Source organism: Ursus maritimus, unplaced genomic scaffold (assembly GCF_017311325.1).
Source record: "Ursus maritimus isolate PB19 unplaced genomic scaffold, ASM1731132v1 scaffold_32, whole genome shotgun sequence".
Taxonomy (NCBI): domain Eukaryota; kingdom Metazoa; phylum Chordata; class Mammalia; order Carnivora; family Ursidae; genus Ursus; species Ursus maritimus.
The window spans coordinates 494,457-513,693 of record NW_024425786.1 but is presented as its reverse complement, the minus strand read 5'-3'; the positions used below and the strand labels follow the sequence as shown (position 1 = coordinate 513,693).

The window sequence follows — 19,237 nt, the reverse complement described above, 5'->3', positions numbered from 1 at the left end:
GGAGAAAGAATCCTCAAGCAGTCTGCACATGAGCGCGGAGCCTCACGTGGGGGCTGGATCTCACGACCCCAAGATCAGGACCTGAGCCCAAAGCAAGAGTTGGACACTTAACTGTGCCACCCAGGTGCCCTGAGTGTGCAATCCCTGTGTGGAGCCCATTTAAAAAAAGAAGAAGAAGAAAATACAACGAAATTGGAACATGGACTGTAGGTTAGATAACAGCATTAATGTTAAGCTTCCCAATTTTGATAATTTTACTGTGGTTTGCACGAGAATGTCCTTGTTCTTAGGAAATATATAGTGAAATATTTAGATATCTGCAACTTCCTTGCAGATAGTCCAAAAAACAAAAACAAGAACACCCAAAACCCTACTATTCAGTTTATAAACATTTACAGAAAGAATAATTTTAAAATGTAAAGGGCACCTGGGTGGCTCAGTCGGTTAAGCATCTGCCTTTGGCTTAGGTCATGGTCTCAGGATCCTGGGATGAAGTCCCGCATCAGGTTCCCTCCTCGGTGGGGAGCCTGCTTCTCCCTCTGCCTGCAGCTCCCCCAGCTTGTGGCCTCTGTCAATAGAAGAAATAAAATCTTAAAAAAAAAAAAAAAAAGTAAACAGTTGGTGCTATTGGGTAAAGTGCATTGGGAGTTCCATGAAGCAGTCTTGCAACTTTTCTGTAATTTAAAAGGTTACAAAGAAAATGCACCCTCCCATTCTGCCCCCCACTTCGTCATTTTTCATTATAACGGTAACATGGCGGTAAGGTGGTAAAACACATAAAATTTACCATTTGATCGTTTCCATTTTAGCCGAAGCGAGCACGCGTTTAGACCATTTTGGCGTACAGTGCGACGGTGTTTAGCACGTGCACAACCTTAGGCAGCCTCAGCGGGATCCGGCTGCAGAACCTTCATCACCCCCAGAGGACACCGGCGCCCACGGGCAGCCGCGGCCCATCCTCCCCGCCCCCCGCCGGCTACCGTCCGCGGACCTGCCTACTCTGGACACCTCGGCCGAAGGGAACCCTTAGTATTTACTTTCTCCACCGTACCTACCGCGCCCGACCCGCGGCACTCTGCAGACTGGGAGCCCCAGCCCCGCAAGCGCAGCCGGCCGCCGGGGAGGGCGCTCCGCAGCAGGCCGGCCCGGACCAGCGGCGCACAGACAAGGCTCTCTTCTCCCCGGAAGTCCTCGCCCGGCCGCTGACCCGGAAGCGCTCGGCCGCCGCCACCGCTTCCGCTGAGGGCTTTGCGGCGCGTGCGCGGCGGAGCGGAGACGCCGGCCCGCGGGCGCCATGGTCTTCCTCACCGCGCAGCTCTGGCTGCGGAGCCGCCTCACTGACCGCTACTGGCGGGTCCAGGAGGTGCTGCAGCATGCGCGGGTGAGTCGGCCGCGCACGCCCCGCGTCCCCCCGCGTCTCCTCCCGGCCCCGAGCGCGCAGGCGGGACGTGGAGCCTGCGGGCCGCGCTGACGACCCTCCTTTCCCGTTTCTTGACCCAGCACTTCCGCGGAAGGAAGAATCGGTGCTACCGGCTGGCGGTGAGAGCTGTGACCCGAGCGTTTGTGAAATGCACGAAAGCGCGAAGACTGAAGAAGAGGAACATGAGGACAGTAAGCGCGGACCCGGGGAGGCTGGGCTCGGCCGGCCTCCCCCCACCCCTTCCCCTGGGTCCCAGGGGGCCGCTCGGTCCTGACTTCTCCGTCCTCAGTACCGCCCTCGGTTCCCTTGATCCTGTCTCTCACTTCACATCCGAAACCCCGGCAAATGCTGCCTGCTCCACGGACGGAGTCTGGGATACCCAGGGTCGCTCCTGGGCCGGTGGGAGAGCCTCCTCGCCAGTCCCCCTACTTGGACCGCCCTGGTCTGTGCTGCGCACGTCTCTCTTCTCCTTTAAGCGCTGTGGTGGCTTCCCTTCACGAAAGGCGGCCCCAGCCCGACTCGGTTACTGAGACCTTGTCTCTGGCCACGCTTGGCTTCGATCTGCACCTGGACGGAGCCAAGCCTGCTTCCTCTCGCGCTCCTTGCATTTGCGGTTTCTGCGTCCTCGGGTCACGCCTCACTGCCCTGCGGTGGAGCGCCCTTCTTCTCGTTGCACTTAGCGACCAGTATACCACGTATTTGACTTGGTTGATTGGTTATGGTTCCCCGCCCCCAACCTAAGTGTTAGGAGGGATCTTTCCGCTCTGTGGAATGCTGTGACCTCCGGCCTGCATCAGTAACACTTTGTAAATATTGGCTAAACGGATAAGGAAGAGGGGTAATTCTGACCCTTTAAAGTCAGAAATGCCTCATTAACTGTTGACCAGGGTCACAGCATGATAAAACTATCCCTGTGCACGTTGGTCTCGTGTGCAGGAGTGACCTCTGCATCCCAGCTTTGTTCCTTATGCCTTTCACTTACTCAGAATGGTAGAGGTAGTGCTGCTTCCTATTACTGTTCAGGGATCTGGTCAGTCCACATATGTATGGGAAGACTTGTGAGCAGTGTCTGGTAGCACACATGCGTTTACTGCTAATGGGAGCGGAGGATCTCAGGGTGGGATGGGGTCCCTGTAGAGCTGCTGCCTCACGTAACTTCTTAGCAATGCAGATTCTCAGTTCTCACCACACCTACTGAATGAGAAACTGGACGGGGGGCCTAGAAATCTGTTTTAACAAACCTCTACGTAATTGTCATGCATGTTCAAAGTTTAGAACCACTTTAGTAAAGGAAGAAAATGGACTTGAGTACTGTCTTAAGGTTGAGTAGAGAATGGCTTAAAAATCCAACCCCTTATTTTTATTTTTTTTTTACATAATTCCTACACTCAAGGTGGGGTTTGAATGCACAACCTTGAGATTGAGAGTTGCATGCTCTACCAACAGTCAGGGGCCCCATAATCCACCCCCTTGTTTAACAGACCAGATCTATTCAGAAGCTTCCACATCACTCTGACTTACCTTCCAGATCATTCTGGACCTAACCACTAGCCTTGATTTCCCTGCAGTTTTCAGACCTTTTGCTGTGCCTGGAACTTACCCTGCTACTCCTTGCCAGGAAGGTTCTCGTGATGCCTCCCCTCCCCTCCAGCCCTGCTCTTACCTCAAGACTGTTTCACCTCCACCTCCATGAAGCTTCCACCTCAGCAGTTTTTCATCCTCACCTGGTAGCACTGATATCAGTGGCTGTTGTAATTCATCCACATGGATCCTTTCTGCACTGAGCTGTGTCTGCCACAGAATCTTCTGCTCACCTTTGTATTCTCAGGGCCTAAAAATGTGTGTTGAATTAATGCTTTACAGCATGTGACTAGCCTACTTATTTAGAAGGAAGCTGGCATTTGAAGAGCATCAACCTTTGCTAACTGACTGTACTGCAGGCCAGTGTGCCTGAAGAGAAATCAGACTTTTTTTTTTAAGATTTTATTTATTTGACACAGAAACAGCAAGAGAGGGAACACAAGCAGGGGGACTGGGAGAGGGAGAAGCAGGCTTCCTGTTGAGCAGGGAGCTTGACGCGGGGCTTGATCCCAGGACTCCGGGATCATGACCTGAGCTGAAGGCAGACGCTTAACGACTGAGCCACCCAGGCGCCCCTCACTGACTTTTCCATTTACTTTTGCAAAAAGAGTTTAGTTTGACTGTTCGTTGACTCAGAACCTTTGCTGGGAGGTGTGGACATAAGGCCCAAGTAGTTCTTAAGCATCTCAGTGTTTTCTTATTTCAGCTCTGGATTAGTCGAATTACAGCTGCCTCCCAGGAACATGGCCTGAAGTACCCAGCATTCATCGTCAATTTAATTAAGGTACGGTTGAGAATGTGGTCTTATTGAGGATATGGTCCTGTTGAGATGTTGAAATCTAAAGAAAGCGACCCAACTGACGTGGTCCAGTACAATGGGCAGTGAGTGGAGTGTTGGCTCCCTGACACGTTCTCAAGGTGGTGTTCTGGCAGGTTCAGGGACCCGTCACAATTGCTTTGCCTTTGCCCTGCTGCTAGCAGAATTGGAAATCAGGCAACTGAAACCAGGACACGAGTCCTTGTGTTTCCCCATCAAGAGAAAAGGGGCAGAAAGCGTGGCTTTAACCTTTAAAGTGTAGTTTCAACGGTTTGCACTGAAAGATTTCTGATGAGGTAGCAGATGAAGCGGAAACTCATAGTTGAACAGCAGGGGGACTGTCTTGGACAGGAGAGAGAAGTATGTGTCACAAAATCTTAGTTAATTGTTGAATCTGGTGTTTATGCCCTGTTTTTGTGTACATTTAATTTTTTCAAAAGGGAAGTGGGTGTTGTGCTTTTAGCTTGTACCACATCCTGTCTTTGGTACCTTAAGTGTCCTCATGCACGACATCACCATTTTACTGAGGAGGAGCCTGAGGCTCAGAGGAGTGGACCTTGCCCACACAAGGGCCAGGTAGCAGAGCAGGAGCCACCCCTGCATGGTTATTGTTAACACGCAGGGATCACCCTACCTTTCTTTTGCATTTCAGGTTTGTCAGCTTTTGGAAGACACATGCAGTTTTACTCGATAGGTGATCTGGTTTCGCTCCCTTGTAGGAATTGAGAACACCTGCTTTTTGTTCCTTATTCCTCTGCTTGCATCTCATACTTTTCTGTCTCAGAAAAGTTCTTTGTAGAAGGGGAATTGTGTTTCTTCTTCAAACCTGACTTAAAGGGTTACCCCAAGCCAGCAGCCATAGTTCTGTCTGGGTGATTGATGATCCATCACTGACCCTAACAAAGTTCTTAGTTCCATGGCTGGCACCAGGACCAGGTGCCAACATTCCTGCTCATGTGACATCTGCTCTTGGAGGGGTGCCTTTCCCTTTTCCACATTTATTCTCTGGCATCCAGCTTGGATACGTTTGCCACACGCCCTCCACCTCCCCAAAGAGACCATGTGTCCCGTGAGGGCAGAGACTGCCCTGGAGCCATGCATTTTTGTGCTCAGCAGAGGAGAAGCTTCTGGCTGACTCAAACCATAGGACTGTAGCTGCATTCAGTCTTGCTGCTTTTCACTGAAACACATTTCTGATGCTGACACAGGCTCTGATTTTCTTCCCAGTGCCAGGTGGAGCTCAACAGGAAAGTACTTGCGGATCTAGCCATCTATGAACCAAAGACTTTTAAATCTTTGGCTGCTTTGGCCAAAAGGAGGCGACAGGAAGGATTTGCTGCTGCCCTGGGGGATGGGAAAGAACCCGAAGGCATATTTTCCAGAGTGGTGCAGGATCACTGAGGGAGATTCCAACAGTGCCTGCCCTTTAGAGCTGGGTGTCTTAGGAAAAGGTCCCCCCCCCCGACGGTCACAGTAATTAAAATAGGGGCTAAGAATTATTTATCAACACTGTGTGTTTGATCAACAATTATTAATTTGCATTTTAGTAACAGGTGTAAGAGAAAGGCCCCTTTTTCCCTCACTGGGACAGATCTAGAAATCTTATAGATTGTATGAATAAAGCTCTTGTGGTGTTCAGTGTTCTAAGCTGTGTTCTCTGGCATAAGCACAGTTGCCTTGGATGTGCTGTGGGGGGTGGGGACTGCCACGGTGAGGGGTCACCTGTTGCCTTGGGTGCGCTGTGGGGGTGGGGACTGCCACGGTGAGGGGTCAGCTGAGCATGATCTTCTACAGCTGGGGGAGTTTGAGCCAGATCTCTGAACTCTGACCTTGGCTCCCCCTTCAGGGCTGCGCTGGTAGCCTGTCCAGAACCCAAGTCTCCCAACCCCACTCTGGCCCCTGCCTATGCTTGACTTATTAGTCTTCTACCTTTCTAGCCCTCTCCTGGTCTCCACCTTCCAGCAGGGACTCCGTTGCTCAGCTCTTCGGCCACTCTGAGTGCCAGTTTCAGCTCTTCTGCTTTCTACCTTACTCCCCAGGCCAATAAGAGCAGCACGCTGGGTGGCTCTCCTGGTTCCAGTCTCACCTTAGTGCTCACAGGCTAGGTAACCATCACATCACCTGTGGGGAGATCTGAACATGAGGGTGTGGGGTCCCTTCTCCAGACATTCTACTTCATTAAGTACAATGTCAAGCCCAGGAACAATTTCCCAGCATGCTCACTCACAGCAGGTCTAACTCTGCACCTCCCTTATATCCATCCACCTCTGCCTGCTGCCTTGCAGGGAGAGCCACCCCCCTAATCAGGTCCAGGTCCCTTCCATTCCCCGCTTGGTGAGCTGTTTCTACCCTCAGCTTCTCTCGCATGTACTTTGAGCTCCCTTCAGCTTGAGTCTGTTCCTCTCTTGGACAGCTCTGGTCTCCACCTCTTGCTTCCTGCCACTGGGTCTATAGTTGGCCCTATTGTGCCCAGATAACTCTCACCAAAGCTATCCGGAACCAAAGCCAACAGATATACTCGATACAGTCAGCGCTTGACCTCCAAGGACCATGGACTTCCTCCCCTCTTCCTTCTCACTGCACGGTCTCCCTCTGCTCTGCCCTGACTTCACCCTTCTACATACACCCTCTGTCCCCAGGTAAGTTCTTGAGGCCCACGATAGCAGCTGTCTGCATTTGTCTGGCAATGTACACCTGCCTACCCAAAATGAGTGCCCCCCCCCCACTCCTAATGCTCCCATGCTGGGTCCTCCATCCTTTGCTAGCAGTCCCCTGGAAGTCATTCTGGGTTCCTACTGTCGACTCAAAACCCACCTCCAGACCCATGGAGAGCAAGTCAAATCCTGGCCACCTGCCACTTGGTGATCTCTTGAATATCTCCACTTTTCTTCATCCTCACTGCAGGCCAACATCTTTTCTGGCTCCAGTTACTGTACTTGCCCCCTAACAGACCCCTCCTGACTCTTGTCACTCTAATGATGACCACCAGCCCATTTGGAGGTGTGGGGCTCGGTCTTGTTCCCTGTCCCTGACTGTACCTAGTTTAGTGCCTTAGGCTATGCACACAAGGTGCTCGGTGCACACCACTCATCAGTAAGTGGGTTTTGCACACACACCAGGGTGGAGGACACAAAGACTCCTTTGGTTTGTGGGACTGAGCTCTGTACAATGAACTGCTATGCAGGCACTGCCTTTCCTTTGTCCATCTCAATAAAGGAACACAACAATATGGTAAACAACTGTGGCCTGCTCCCAGCACCCACTCCCCCTCCAGCAGCAGGACCCAGGTTTTCCTTCAGGTAAGCCTGGGTGCATGGCCTGGCTCTGACCAGCTGGAGTCATCAGCGTTTTCCTCTTTTCTGGCCACTGCTCTGGGGATGGTAGAACCACCTAGGCGGGCCAATGAGAAATAAGCTGTTTCCTGACGAGAGAAAGTCCCTCCTTTCCTGAACAGTGTGCTGCTCAGTGCACAGAGCGGGGACACCCTGGAGCCGAGAGCCTGGGGGTAGGGGAGATGGGACACTAACCGTGTTGCCCGTGGAGATGAAGAGACGCTGGGTCTTGGCGGGCACTATAGGAGTTGCAGGATCAAGTTTCACCAGGGGGAAAGCCAATGGCGGCCTTTGGGCAGTTTGAGTTGGCTGCAGTCACTAGCATCTCCCCAGTGTCTGGACCTGCCCCCCCAGGCTTCTACCCTGTAATCGCCTCTCCAGCGTACCCCACCCTCAGCTGCCCCTCACCCAGGCTTTCCCACCACCCTCACGTGGTTCTTGCACTAGTCCTGGTGAAAGTTTGGGTTAACCGTAGGGCAACAGATGACGAATGCCGCAGCTCGGTACGGATGCGAGAGCAGCACTGCTGTCCGGTTCCGTGAGGGAGCCCCCGAGCCTGCCTGGTGGAACTGCCGAGCAATCCAGAGGGGTTCCTCCGAAGGCTCCCCGCTGCAGGATTAAGTCCAAGCTCCCCTCCCCTCCACCCCGGGAGCGACTCCTGCCTTTCCCCAGGCTTTGCAGAAACCTCGAATTCAGTTACCTCTCTCCGCCCTGCGGACTCCGTTCTGAAGGCAAGAACCTGAGGAAGCCCGGGCTCAGTGGGGACCGGAGAGGAATGGCCACGCCAGCCGCCCCGCACGGACGCAGGGCAGCCGCATCTCGTTGCTGCGGGCGTGGCTGGGTACACTCACCGGCGCGCGCCAATCGTCGCGCGCTCGCAGCCACCCACGCCCCCGCACGCGCTCGCGCCGGCCCGGGTTCGGACTCCACCGTGCGCGGACCCCTCTCAGGGCAGGCCGGGGCTGCGCGCTCGGAGCTCCGCGAGCCGCCGGGTCTCTGCGCTGAAAGTACGGCCGCGGCGGACCCGGAGTCTAAGGGCACTCGGGGCCGGCACCCGCGGTAGTGCTTCCGGGTCGGGCCGTGGACCTCGGGCTCACCCGGCCGCCGCGGGGCCCTCTGGGTAACGAGCCCGCCCCCGCCCGCGCTGGGCTAGGCGCCGGCGGCGGCTGCGACGCTGACGGGTAGGTCGTCCAGCCAATCGCGGCAAGGCGGCGCCGGGCCGCCCGCAGGCCGAGCCAATGACACGCGGAGGGGCGGGGCGGTCGCGGCCGTAGTGCGTCGCGAGGAGCCGCCCTGCCGGGAAGGAGCCCGAAGGGGAGTCGGCGGCACAAAATGGCGGCGGCGGCGGCGGCGACGGTCGCGGCCGGGGCTCCGGGACCGGCGGTTCCCGCGGCAGCGGCCTGCACCCCTGGCTCGGGGAACGCAGCCCCCGGGTCGCAGGGGATGTTGATCGGGGACCGGCTGTACTCCGGGGTGCTCATCACCTTGGAGAACTGCCTCCTGCCTGACGACAAGCTCCGCTTCACGCCGTCCATGTCGAGTGGCCTCGACACCGACACGGAGACCGACCTCCGCGTGGTGGGCTGCGAGCTCATCCAGGCGGCCGGCATCCTGCTCCGCCTGCCGCAGGTGAGGGCGCGGCCGCGAGCCTCGGGCCGAGGTAACCGCCGCGCCGGCGCCGGGGGAGGCGGCCGGGCCCTTTGTTGGCGGCGGGGCCGGGCCCAGCGCCCACCCCGGCCTCGCGTCTCACCGCTGCCGTCCTTCGGAGGCGACGAGGGGCCGAGGCGGCGCGACGCGAAGAGCCTTTGTGGCCCTGCAGAACGTTTTAGTGTCTGGGTCTGTGTCCGTCGCAGGAAACAAGCGACTTAAGTGCGAAGCTCTCGCGTTGTGCTTTTTAGAAGTGACGGGAACGGTTCTCTCTTCCAGGTGGCTATGGCTACCGGGCAGGTGCTGTTCCAGCGGTTTTTCTACACCAAGTCTTTTGTGAAGCATTCCATGGAGGTAAGGGCCTTCTCCTGTTTCTTTCCCGCAGAAATAGGTGGAGGGGAGACCCGGGCTTGTTTTGAGGGTTGGAGTGCTGTGCTTGAGGGATTGGGATCCCAGCCCCCTGGACGCAGAGTGGTTTCCCCACAGCGGCTTTTTCCTTGGGTGCCCCTGCTGTTTGCTCTTCATCTCTCTTGGGCCGTTGGAGACCGTGATGAGTGGAAGGAACACGTGTGTGTTGCAATGCTTGCATTTCAGCATGTGTCAATGGCTTGCGTTCACCTGGCCTCCAAAATAGAGGAGGCTCCAAGACGGATCCGGGATGTCATCAATGTGTTTCATCGCCTTCGGCATTTGAGAGAGAAAAAGTGAGTTTTTGTCCAAGCTGTTGTGTCCGTCTCCTTGTTTGTATGGCTAAGTTTCACAAACATTTCTGAAACAAAACTCAGAGTGTGAGGTGTGAAGCTTGTGTCCAGGAGAGAGCTTGTGTCCTGAACGTTCTCGAGCTGGGTTCACAGTCTCCGTCTGCACTGTTGACATTTTGGGCTGGATGACTGTTTGTCGCGAGGACTGTCTTGTGCATTGGACGGTGTTGAGCTGTATCCCTGGCCTCTGAACTAGATGCTGATAGTTCATCTCTCAGTTGGGACAGCCAAAAATGTCTTCAGACCTGGCCCTGGGATAGCAAAATTGCCGCTGGTTGAGAACCACTGCCTGGACAATCCAGGCTTTATGCTCCTCAAATGGATGGAAGCCCTTTGGAAAATAGAGTCTCGGGCTGTTTAAATTCTCTACTCCCGTTGGTTCTTTGGTTTTCTGTTCACCCATAACACATACACTTTTGTTTTGAGCCAGGTAAAGCGTGGTTAGTACTTGTGTGATGAGATTTTGAAACCTTCCGCTGTGTTCCTTGTGCATCAGAGAACTGTTTGTAAGAAAAAGAATGTTACTGGGAAGGGATAAGCAGGTTAGCTTATCTGGGGTGTGAGGAAGATTCTCTGGTTTTGTTAAAGGCTACATCTGTATTGTGTTCACAGTGGATTTTCATCATTTGGAGGTAATTGGGATTCGAAAGACATTGTTTTATTTGACCCTTATGTGGACATGTGCTTTGTCTGTGTAGGAAACCTGTGCCTCTACTATTGGATCAAGATTATGTTAACTTAAAGAATCAAATTATAAAGGCAGAAAGACGAGTTCTCAAAGAGCTGGGTTTCTGTGTCCACGTGAAGCATCCTCACAAGGTGGGTATGTGGTCCAGCTGCCACGTGAGCCCACCTGACTGCTCCGTTCTCACCAAGATTGAAAACTCTGAAGAGGAGTAAATGTGTTCCTGACTTGGTTTTCCAGTTTACATCTAAAATCCGAAAATGATTTCTTTTTGTCAGTTGTCTTTATACTACCAGTTAATTCTAGTAGTATGTTTTCAAGAGTTTTGGAAATGGTATCTTTTAAGTTTGAGCTTTCAAAAAAATAGTGATGAGTTTGTAAAAATGGAATCTGTTTAATGTTTTTTTTTCTCAACAGCTAATTTTCTAAAGTTGCTTTAGTGATAGCCTTATTTTCTTTTGTGGGGGAATTGGATTCTGAACCCTTTATTTGGGAATGAACTAAAGCAGCTCTGCGGCATGACAGTTGAGCACGGCGCCACACAGTACCACGGGGACCTTCCGTGTGGCACATAGCTGCTTAAGAAGGATTGCAGTTTGCACCTTTGCTTTTATTCCCTTTTTATTGGTGGATTTCTTCATATTTTTTCTCTCTTGCTTGTTTGACTTTCTGGCATTAATTCAAATTCTTGATAAGTTACCATAGATTTGGGGCATCTGGGTGGCTCAGTCGGTTAAGCGTCTGCCTTCGGCTCAGGTCATGATCCCCCAGGGTCCTTGGATCGAGTCCCACATTGGGCTCTTTGCTCAGTGGGGAGCCTGCCTCTCTCTCTGCCTGCCACTCCCCCTGATTGTGCTCGCTCGCTCTCTCTCACACACACGCACACTCTCTCTCTCTGTAAATCTATAAAAAAATTTTTTTTTTTAAGTTCCCACAGATTTTAGACCTTTTTTCCATTTGCTGAAAGTATTTTCACACCATGTTCTGTGTAAGGTGGTGACTAAGGTACAGGGATGTTTAGGACAAGCTGGTCTCACTGGTGGAAATTGTCGAAGATTAGAATGAGGATCAGCCTTGTGACGGCCATGAAAAATGCGGCCGCCTTTGCTGCGGGTGCAGCCTGGGTTTAAAAGCAGGTAGTGGGGCCTGTCAGCAAAAACTCCCCTCCAGCCGAGCTGTGCACCAGGCATATGACCAGGAGCCACCCCTGGGATCTAGCATGAGGCTCACATTTACTGCGTGGATGCTCTCAAGATCTGGATTTTGGGTTCTAGAGGTTCTTGGTAATAACTGCCTGACCTGTATCTTCCAGATAATCGTTATGTACCTTCAGGTGTTAGAGTGTGAGCGTAACCAGCACCTGGTCCAGACCTCATGGTGAGTTGACCTTCCTTGTTTTATGAGACCAGCAAGGGCAGTACAGGAATATGTTGATTTGAGGCACTTGGGCAGTGGGTAGTCGGTCCCATGACTTGGTTGTGGGCTGGAGTTGTCTGAGTGTCCAGTGTTCCTGCTGTGTAAATTCTAACCGGCCTCCCAAAATATCAGGCACTAGTGTAACGGTAAGGTGGCCCACACCCTCCCCTGGCCTTCCAGGAGAGCATTCACTGGGCTTCCCTGTGAGGGCTGTTGACTTGGCACGTCGGGATCTTTCCCACAGGTGCCCACATCGATGTAGTGGTCTTATATCTCCCTGGAAGTGGCTTCTAACTGCCTCTTACTAGAGAGGATCCTATGGGAGAAAGAGGGTTAGGATAAAGGTTTTCTGGGGACTGGTGTTAACAATGCATATGCTAGAAATGAAGCCTGAAGTAATAGTGCTGGGTGCGTTGTGAATTTTTTTCCACGGAGTTAAGTCTGTAAGGGTCATATTTTTGCTGCCTGAATTGTCTGGTGCTATGCCATATCTAATAGAGAACCTATTTTGACTTTTCTTTTCTGTACTCTTTCAATCAAAGGGTAGCCTCTGAGGGTAAGTGACTAAGACTTCTCCTCTACTGTCCAAGCGCTTTGGTGCAGGGACAGCGGCCGTCCTCAGCCAATCCAGTGCAGGCTCTCCACCGAAGGCTGGCTCTAGATGGTGGTATGCGCACGATAGTATAGTGCTGGCCGACTGCTGCTGTGGTTCTCTGACGGTTGTGCTTCTTGTTAATCCTCTGTCGTGCTTTGGTAATTGTATCGATTAGAGTTAACTGTCTTGACTTGAATTTTGTCCCTTTAAAACTGCTGTACCTGTGCAATAAAGATGCAGTACCTTTCTCTTAAAAAAATATTTCTATGGAAAGCTGTAAGAATTGGCTGATGGGAATTGAGACTTCAGTATGGGATTATGTCATTATTCCTGGAAGTCCTAAAGTTGCTCTTTTCAGCAACTAAGTGTTGACAGATTCTAGTAAAAGGTGTGCATCTTTAAATTATTTCATGGACACTTTTTATATTGTAACTTAGATAAGCAGTAAGTTTAAATATACATTTCAAGGACTTCATTTGTTTTGTTTTTAGGATTTAAAAGTTAATAGATTGATGTTATTACTGTTTGAGTACTGAAAATTTATTAGAACCAAAAAAGTTACTGATGCTTATGTTTATGAAGTATTTGAACTGTTGATTGCAATGCTCTGAGACCTACAGCCTTGGTGCCATTATGTAGGTCTTTTCCTTGATAATCTCTTGATGCCTGGAGCAAGAGCTTCCAGAGCCAGGTGCCCCTAGTTGGCATGTTGAATATATCACTGAGAAATCTGAGTGGGTTTGTGTATCACCTTCTCCAGGGTTTAGGGCAAAGTTACCAGGGTTGGGGTGGGGGTGTGTCAGTCAAATCACACAGCAGGATTTGGCTACCCTGTGGGCGTGGCCTGACTCTGAGGGTTGCCATAGTGGGGTATGTTAGGAGCAGCAAATGTATTATTTATTCGACTGCTTTTTCATGGAATTTATCTGTTGTTTTTGCAATATTGATTAAAGTAATATGAGATCCTGATTTTGGTCTCTTAAGTCCTAGACAAATAATATCTAAAGGAAATGTTGAAAATGTAGCCAATTTTAAAACCCTTTAACTTTTAAAAAATGCAAATGTTTTGTATTTTTATATCTTCTAAAGTACAATAATGTTTTTTAAATGTATTGATTATGATGAAACTTGTAGTGTTTTGTTGCTTTTGTCTGATTCTATGAATGTTCATTTTAAGACTCGTTATTGAAATGGGACAATTTGGAAACGGTTCTTTGATAAGCCTGAGAAGAGGACTTCCCTTTGGGCATTGAGCTTCTTCTGCGTGATGTTCCCATGCGCCCAGGGGTGTTTTCGCTTTCCAAGTGGACTCCCTCGTGGAAGGAGAAGGGCCAGGCCCTGAGCGCCTCTTCAGGGAAAAGGGATGCAAGAGGACGGCTTGTCTCAGAAGAGCCCTCGCAGGCTGCCTGCTCAGCCCACTCATTTGAGTTTGCATGTTTCTCTGCACTATGGATTTTGAGCATTTAGATTTCTTTCATCAAGTACATTTCAACCACTACAGTAGCCATTTTCTCTCTGAGGCATTGTGCTTTGCAGGAGAACAGCCAGAGTTGAGGGAAAAGTAAAGTTAAAGTCGGTTCTCTTTCATAGCAACATGTGTTGTCTGACATTCAGCCAGCTTTTTAGATTCTTTTTCCAGTAATTCCCCTGTTTTCCTGTCCTGTACTCACAAAAAGCAGCTAGAATGTCTCTCCAGGACTCCTGAGCCTCACAGGACTGTGTAGCTCTAAGCCCAGGAGTAGACTGCATAGAGTAGTGACTGTGTCTGGGTGACGCACTCGGGTACCCTGGGGGTGCCCAGGGCGTTGCAGTCTTTCATGCATTTGGTTTTCAGGAATTACATGAATGACAGCCTTCGCACAGATGTCTTCGTGAGGTTCCAACCTGAGAGCATCGCCTGTGCCTGCATTTATCTTGCTGCCCGAACACTGGAGGTCAGTATTGTGCCACCACAGGGGATCCTGGTCTGACTCTTTCTCCAGCCTCCATGCTCATGGATGCCAGTAAAAAGACTGTTTCTTGGTGACCAGCAAGGCTTGTTTTTTATTGCCCTAAGAATCTTGTTGGCCATGAAAAAAAGTATTAACAGTGATGGTATTTGTGCTTACAGATCCCTTTGCCCAATCGTCCCCATTGGTTTCTTTTGTTTGGAGCAACTGAAGAAGAAATTCAAGAAATCTGCTTAAAAATCCTGCAGCTTTATACTCGGAAAAAGGTTCTATGTTTTTTCATGTAATATATGCATTTGTGTTTAACTAGAAGCATCTGGTTCTGAATTTTTTTGGATTTTGACTCCCGTAGGTTGATCTGACACACCTTGAAAGTGAAGTCGAGAAGAGAAGGCACGCCATTGAAGAGGCCAAGGCACAAGCTAAGGGCCTGCTGCCTGCTGGCACCCAGGTTCTGGACAGCACTTCAGGGTTCTCACCTGCCCCCAAGCTGGGTGCGTGTGAGGGGGTGTGGCCCTCCTTTCCTCCAGATTTCTCTTGGAACTGTGTCTGTTGCTGGCCTGAGCATGCTGTGGGCACCAGGGTCCCCAGCAGACATTTCTTGATTTTTGAAGTGAGAGGGGCTCTCCTTAAAGGAGTTTTCGTCATTTTTATATTTTCTTTCTCATTCTTTTTTTTAAGATTTTATTTATTCATTTGAGAGAGCACACGCGCGTGTGCACAAGTACGAGGGAGAGGGAGAAGCAGACTCCCTGCTGAGCAGGGAGCCCAACATGGGGGGCTCGATACCAGGACCCCCAAGATCATGACCTGAGCTGAAGGCAGATGCTTGACTGACTGAGCCGCCCAGGTGCCCCGAGGTTTTGTTTTTAAGTAGTCTTTACACCAACGTGGAGCTCAAACTTAAAACCCTGAGATCAGGAATTGCATACTCCACCAACTGAGCCGGCCACCACCCCTTGTTTTTATATTTTCATTAGCAAGGGACATGGGTAGGCTTTCCAAAATGCTTTTTTTTTAAACCCAGCCCACCTAATTAGCTTGCCTTCTGATGAAAATTTTATAGATCTGGGGTAATACGCTGTTTTCAGGTCGTATTGGAGTTAAGCATGATGCGCATCCTGAGTCCCTCCAGGAAAGCAAGTGAGACAAGTGGCTTTTCTGTGTCTTGGGTGCATGTTTAGGTTGAGTCCCAGGCCAGGATCAGGGAGTCTCTGTAAGTCCCATAGAAGTGGTACTGTCTTGCTCTTCTGTGTTTTCTATCCGAACAGTTCACTGGTGGTCAGGTTTTAACTTCTTACATTTGATTCTAGCAGAATCCCCCAAAGAAGGTAAAGGAAACAAGCCTTCCCCGCTCTCCGTGAAGAATGCCAAGAGGAAAACGGAGGGCGTGAAGAAAGTAAAGGCTGACAGCCCGGTGAATGGGTGAGTACCCAAGTGCCCCAGCAGGCCTTTGGGGTTGGCTGGAGAGACTTCAACCCTGTAACTGCTCCCACCATTTTTTCTCAGCTTGCCAAAGGGGCGAGGGAGTCGAAGTCGGAGCGGGAGTCGTGAGCAGAGCTACTCAAGGTCCCCATCAAGATCTGCTTCTCCTAAGAGGAGGTATGTGCTGCTCAGGGCTCATGGGGGCAGGGTGGGCGGGTGCTGCACCTGGCAAGGCATGTTTTCCCCAGGGTGGCTATTGGTGATGTGGCTGCCCCTCACGGGAAAGTCACTCCTGACCCTGAGGTGGTTGGGGTGAGTGATCACCTGTCTGGTGGTGCTGTCCTTCCTCACAGAAAAAGTGACAGTGGCTCCACGTCTGGCGGGTCCAAGTCGCAGAGCCGCTCACGGAGCAGGAGTGACTCCCCACCGAGACAGGCGCACAGAGGCGCTCCCTACAAAGGCTCCAAGGTGAGGAGCTACCGGAAGTCTAAGGACTGCAAGTACCCCACCCAGAAGCCACACAAGTCCCGGAGTCGGAGCTCCTCTCGTTCTCGAAGCCGCTCACGGGAGCGGGCAGATAATTCCGGGAAATACAAGAAAAAAAGTCATTATTATAGAGATCAGCGAAGGGAGCGTTCTCGGTCTTACGAGCGAACAAGCCATCGCTACGAGCGGGATCACCCTGGGCACAGCAGGCATCGGAGGTGAGGTGCCGGGCTCCCAGAGCGCTGCCCTTTGACCCTCGGTGTGCCCACTGTGGCATGACTGGCCCTGTGGTGCAACTCTTTTTGGAAATGGCTGTTGACTCTGGACCTTGTGATGAATTTGAAGATGGAATCAAGAGGCCGGCGAGGTGCCCTCTAGGCCGGCCGGGGCACAGTGCACACTTGTCCCAGCACAGGGTCCACCTCAGCGGCAGCCCTGTGGCAGCTGGATGTGGAAGCAGATGTACATCCTGGGGGTGTGGCTTGGTGCTAACGACAGGCTGTGTCTTTACTCCCGTACCAATACTCAATTACGTTAAACCAAGAAAATGACTTTTAGAACCTTTGCCTATATTAGGTTGTACTTATGTACATATTTTGCAGTGTTTCACAGTGAGAAAATGGCCTTAATAGCCCCTTATTCTCCATTCACCCTGTAAATAAACATGTTAATACAAGTTAAAGCTATATATGAAAACTCAGAACTTGAATTCTGTCAGCTTAAAACTTGTGTAGAGAATTCTGATTTTTAAAATGTGAAGGTATTTAGATCTGTGTTGAAAGTCGTATATTTTTATCTGTGCGATGCTGAGTGCAGGCCACCAGCTCCCAAATAGAGAAGTTTCCTATATATGCATTTTATGTGGTTAAATAAACACAATTCTCTCTACTCAGGACATTTGGAACGTTCCAGAATGTGTAGTTTGTCGTTCTGCTTGCTTGTTCTGTGCACGGCCTGCAGTCCCCGTTCTAGTGGTCTGTCTGCACTGCTGGCTCTGATCTCATTAAAGTGTGGATTTTGTATCGAGCTCTGTGCGGCTGCTTTTCCCGGGGAGGCCTGTGACGGGCCTGAGCCGGCTGTGTGTCTTGTCAAAGGCTGCTTCCTGGGCGGGGGGCCGGAGAGGACAGCTGGTTCTGAGGGACGGCGGCAAGCAGGAAGGCAGCTGGAGCATCAGCCCTGGGGGGTGGGCGCCCCTGGGGGTGGGTGCTGGGGAGGGTGTCAGCGCAGCCCAGGAGCCATGTATGGGCAGTCGAGCATCTGTGGGTTTAGTACAGACTTAACTCTTTGGGACCGAGCGCACCGCCTGGAAGTCCCCGGGGCAGAAGGGTCCACCGTCCTCGCCGACCTCAGCCAGACGCACGGCGGGTGCATCCTGCGGAGCAACACCGAGGCCGCTTGTGGTTTTCGGGTTCCCCCCCCCCCCCAGGCACAGGAGGGGAGCTCGTCGGCTTCCAAATGCACCGTATTCTCCACGGACCACCCGCGCCTCCTGCGGGACTCCTGCCCAGCCCCCGTGGACGCCGCATCCCTGCCCGCTTCCGTCTCCCCGAGCACTCAATTTCCGCCGCTGGGCTAACGCCACTTCCGCCCGCCTCGAACGGCTGGCCACTGGTTGGTCGGGACGTGATGCGAGGTCGGGCCACGCAGGCACAGGCCATCCCTTAGGATTGTGGGAAATAAGTTTTCTCGCCGCCGCAAGGGAGAGGCCGAGCCTGCGGGCTGTGGGCGGGTGGGCGGCTCCTCTGAAACGGCTGCTTTCTGGGCCCGGCGGGACCTGCGCCGGCAGGTCGGACGCCGTGAGGGCGCCAGGGGCGCCGGGAGTAGTACCGCCGGGCGGCCGCGGGACTGGGGGCAGGTTTGGGGACGGACCGGAAGTGCCCGAACTGGGCGGCAGAGTGGTCCGTTTCAGTCACCCTTCAGCCTGGGGAGGGTCAGCGGGAGGCTGCGGCAGCAGGGGGACAGCGGTCGGGTGAGGCTGGGGCCGGACGGGGACCGCCCCCTCGGGGCCTGGGAGCTGCGGCTGCAGGGCTCCAGTCCCGGCATTCCGCGCCTTCGAGCGTCGGCTCCGCCCCGGTGGTGGGTCCCTGGGCTGGAGCTGAGGCTCGGGGAGGGGCGCAGCCGCGGACGAGGGGCTCGTGCCCCAGTCCGGTCGTTTGAGGGAGTGAGCCCTGTGTGGTGGGAGAGGGTGATGAGGGTGATGGGTTGCGGGAGTCTTGGCCGCCCCGGGGCGGCTGCACGCGCTCCCCGGCCGCTCGCTCGTGACCCCCACGCGCCCCTGTATTCCAGCCACCCTGAGCCCCTGGGGCCGCCGCCACCCACGGACCATGTTCCTGGTGCGCCTGACTTCTCAGCTGCTGAGGGCTGTTCCTCGGGCAGGTAAGAGGCCGCGTGGGGGCAGGGCACATGGGCAGGTTGCACACCCGGGTTAGGACTGTGGGGTAAGTAATCCCAACCTGGCAGTGCCTCACCAGCTGGAAGCGGGGCCTGGCCACCCAAACTCCTGGTAAACATCCAAATAGCGAAAAGGGAAAGCCCGGACCTGAGAACACCAGCCTGAATTCCGGCTGGGATAAGGTGCGCGTCATCCTAGTCCGTGGTGACCGCTCTGCTCCCCAGTCTGGGAGGCAGGTTGGCCGTGCTCAGCTCTAGCGTAGCTGCTGAGATGGTAACTGTGCCGTCTTGTTTCCTGCAGGTCGCAGTCGACCGTGGCCTGTCCCAGGGGTGCTAGGCAGACGTGCCTGCAGGCCCTGCTACAGCACACAGCCAGCCGGCCCAAGTGGAGTTGTCTCCATCGCTGGCAAGGGGCTCCAGCTGGAGCTTGAGGAGATGCTGGTCCCCAGGAAGATGTCCATTAGCCCTTTGGAGAGCTGGCTGACCGCCCACTACCTCCTACCGAGACTAGATGCCAGGGCCCCAGGATCTGTGGCACCATCCCAACTCTATGAGTGTCCACCTAGCCAAGTGGGGGAAGGGGCTGAGCAGGGGATGGAGGAAGTCTGGGATGTGCCCCGGATGCAGTGCAAAAACGTGCTGAAGATTCGCCGGCGGAAGATGAATCATCACAAGTACCGTAAACTGGTCAAGAGGACCCGGTTCCTGCGGCGGAAGGTCCGGGAAGGACGC

General features: G+C 52.8%; 3 protein-coding genes and 1 long non-coding RNA gene across 9 annotated transcripts in view; 3 read left to right on the top strand and 1 right to left on the bottom strand.

The window, feature by feature from the left end:
• The first annotated feature begins 1,220 nt into the window (after positions 1 to 1,220).
• On the top strand, positions 1,221 to 5,456 carry MRPL20 (mitochondrial ribosomal protein L20). Its single transcript, XM_040645628.1, has 4 exons — positions 1,221 to 1,381; positions 1,501 to 1,611; positions 3,708 to 3,785; positions 5,046 to 5,456. The coding sequence occupies exons 1-4, from the start codon at positions 1,295 to 1,297 to the stop codon at positions 5,217 to 5,219; spliced, it is 450 nt and encodes a 149-aa protein (XP_040501562.1). The 5' UTR covers positions 1,221 to 1,294; the 3' UTR covers positions 5,220 to 5,456.
• On the bottom strand, positions 2,775 to 8,190 carry LOC121106389. The gene is made up of 2 exons (XR_005838999.1): positions 7,851 to 8,190; positions 2,775 to 3,251 (listed from the first exon to the last, which is right to left on the bottom strand). It is a non-coding gene; the product is annotated as an uncharacterized LOC121106389 (long non-coding RNA).
• Positions 8,191 to 8,428: 238 nt separating this feature from the next.
• CCNL2 (cyclin L2) lies at positions 8,429 to 17,009 on the top strand. 4 transcript variants are annotated; one of them, XM_040645624.1, is made up of 11 exons: positions 8,438 to 8,779; positions 9,077 to 9,151; positions 9,392 to 9,501; positions 10,257 to 10,377; positions 11,556 to 11,620; positions 14,089 to 14,188; positions 14,365 to 14,469; positions 14,556 to 14,697; positions 15,517 to 15,628; positions 15,713 to 15,805; positions 15,982 to 17,009. In XM_040645624.1, the coding sequence occupies exons 1-11, from the start codon at positions 8,483 to 8,485 to the stop codon at positions 16,334 to 16,336; spliced, it is 1,575 nt and encodes a 524-aa protein (XP_040501558.1). In that variant the 5' UTR covers positions 8,438 to 8,482; the 3' UTR covers positions 16,337 to 17,009. The 4 variants fall into 4 exon arrangements, 3 of the variants coding, with proteins under 3 accessions (XP_040501560.1, XP_040501558.1, XP_040501559.1); XM_040645625.1 differs by having other exon boundaries at positions 8,439 to 8,779; positions 15,520 to 15,628; XR_005838998.1 differs by lacking the exons at positions 14,556 to 14,697; positions 15,517 to 15,628; positions 15,713 to 15,805; positions 15,982 to 17,009 and adding an exon at positions 12,202 to 12,326 and having other exon boundaries at positions 8,429 to 8,779; positions 13,432 to 14,188; positions 14,365 to 14,468.
• A 937-nt stretch (positions 17,010 to 17,946) lies between these two features.
• AURKAIP1 (aurora kinase A interacting protein 1) overlaps positions 17,947 to 19,237 on the top strand; it is a 3,317-nt gene continuing 2,026 nt past the window's right edge. Inside the window, exons 1-3 of one of the 3 annotated variants that reach the window (XM_040645622.1) lie at positions 17,947 to 18,012; positions 18,401 to 18,490; positions 18,807 to 19,222. In XM_040645622.1, coding sequence (XP_040501556.1) covers positions 18,439 to 18,490; positions 18,807 to 19,222 — 468 coding nt within the window. In that variant the 5' untranslated portion in view covers positions 17,947 to 18,012; positions 18,401 to 18,438. Of the gene's footprint in view, positions 18,191 to 18,400; positions 18,491 to 18,806; positions 19,223 to 19,237 lie in introns of all 3 variants that reach the window. The other 2 variants (XM_040645621.1, XM_040645623.1) reach the window with 2 other exon arrangements.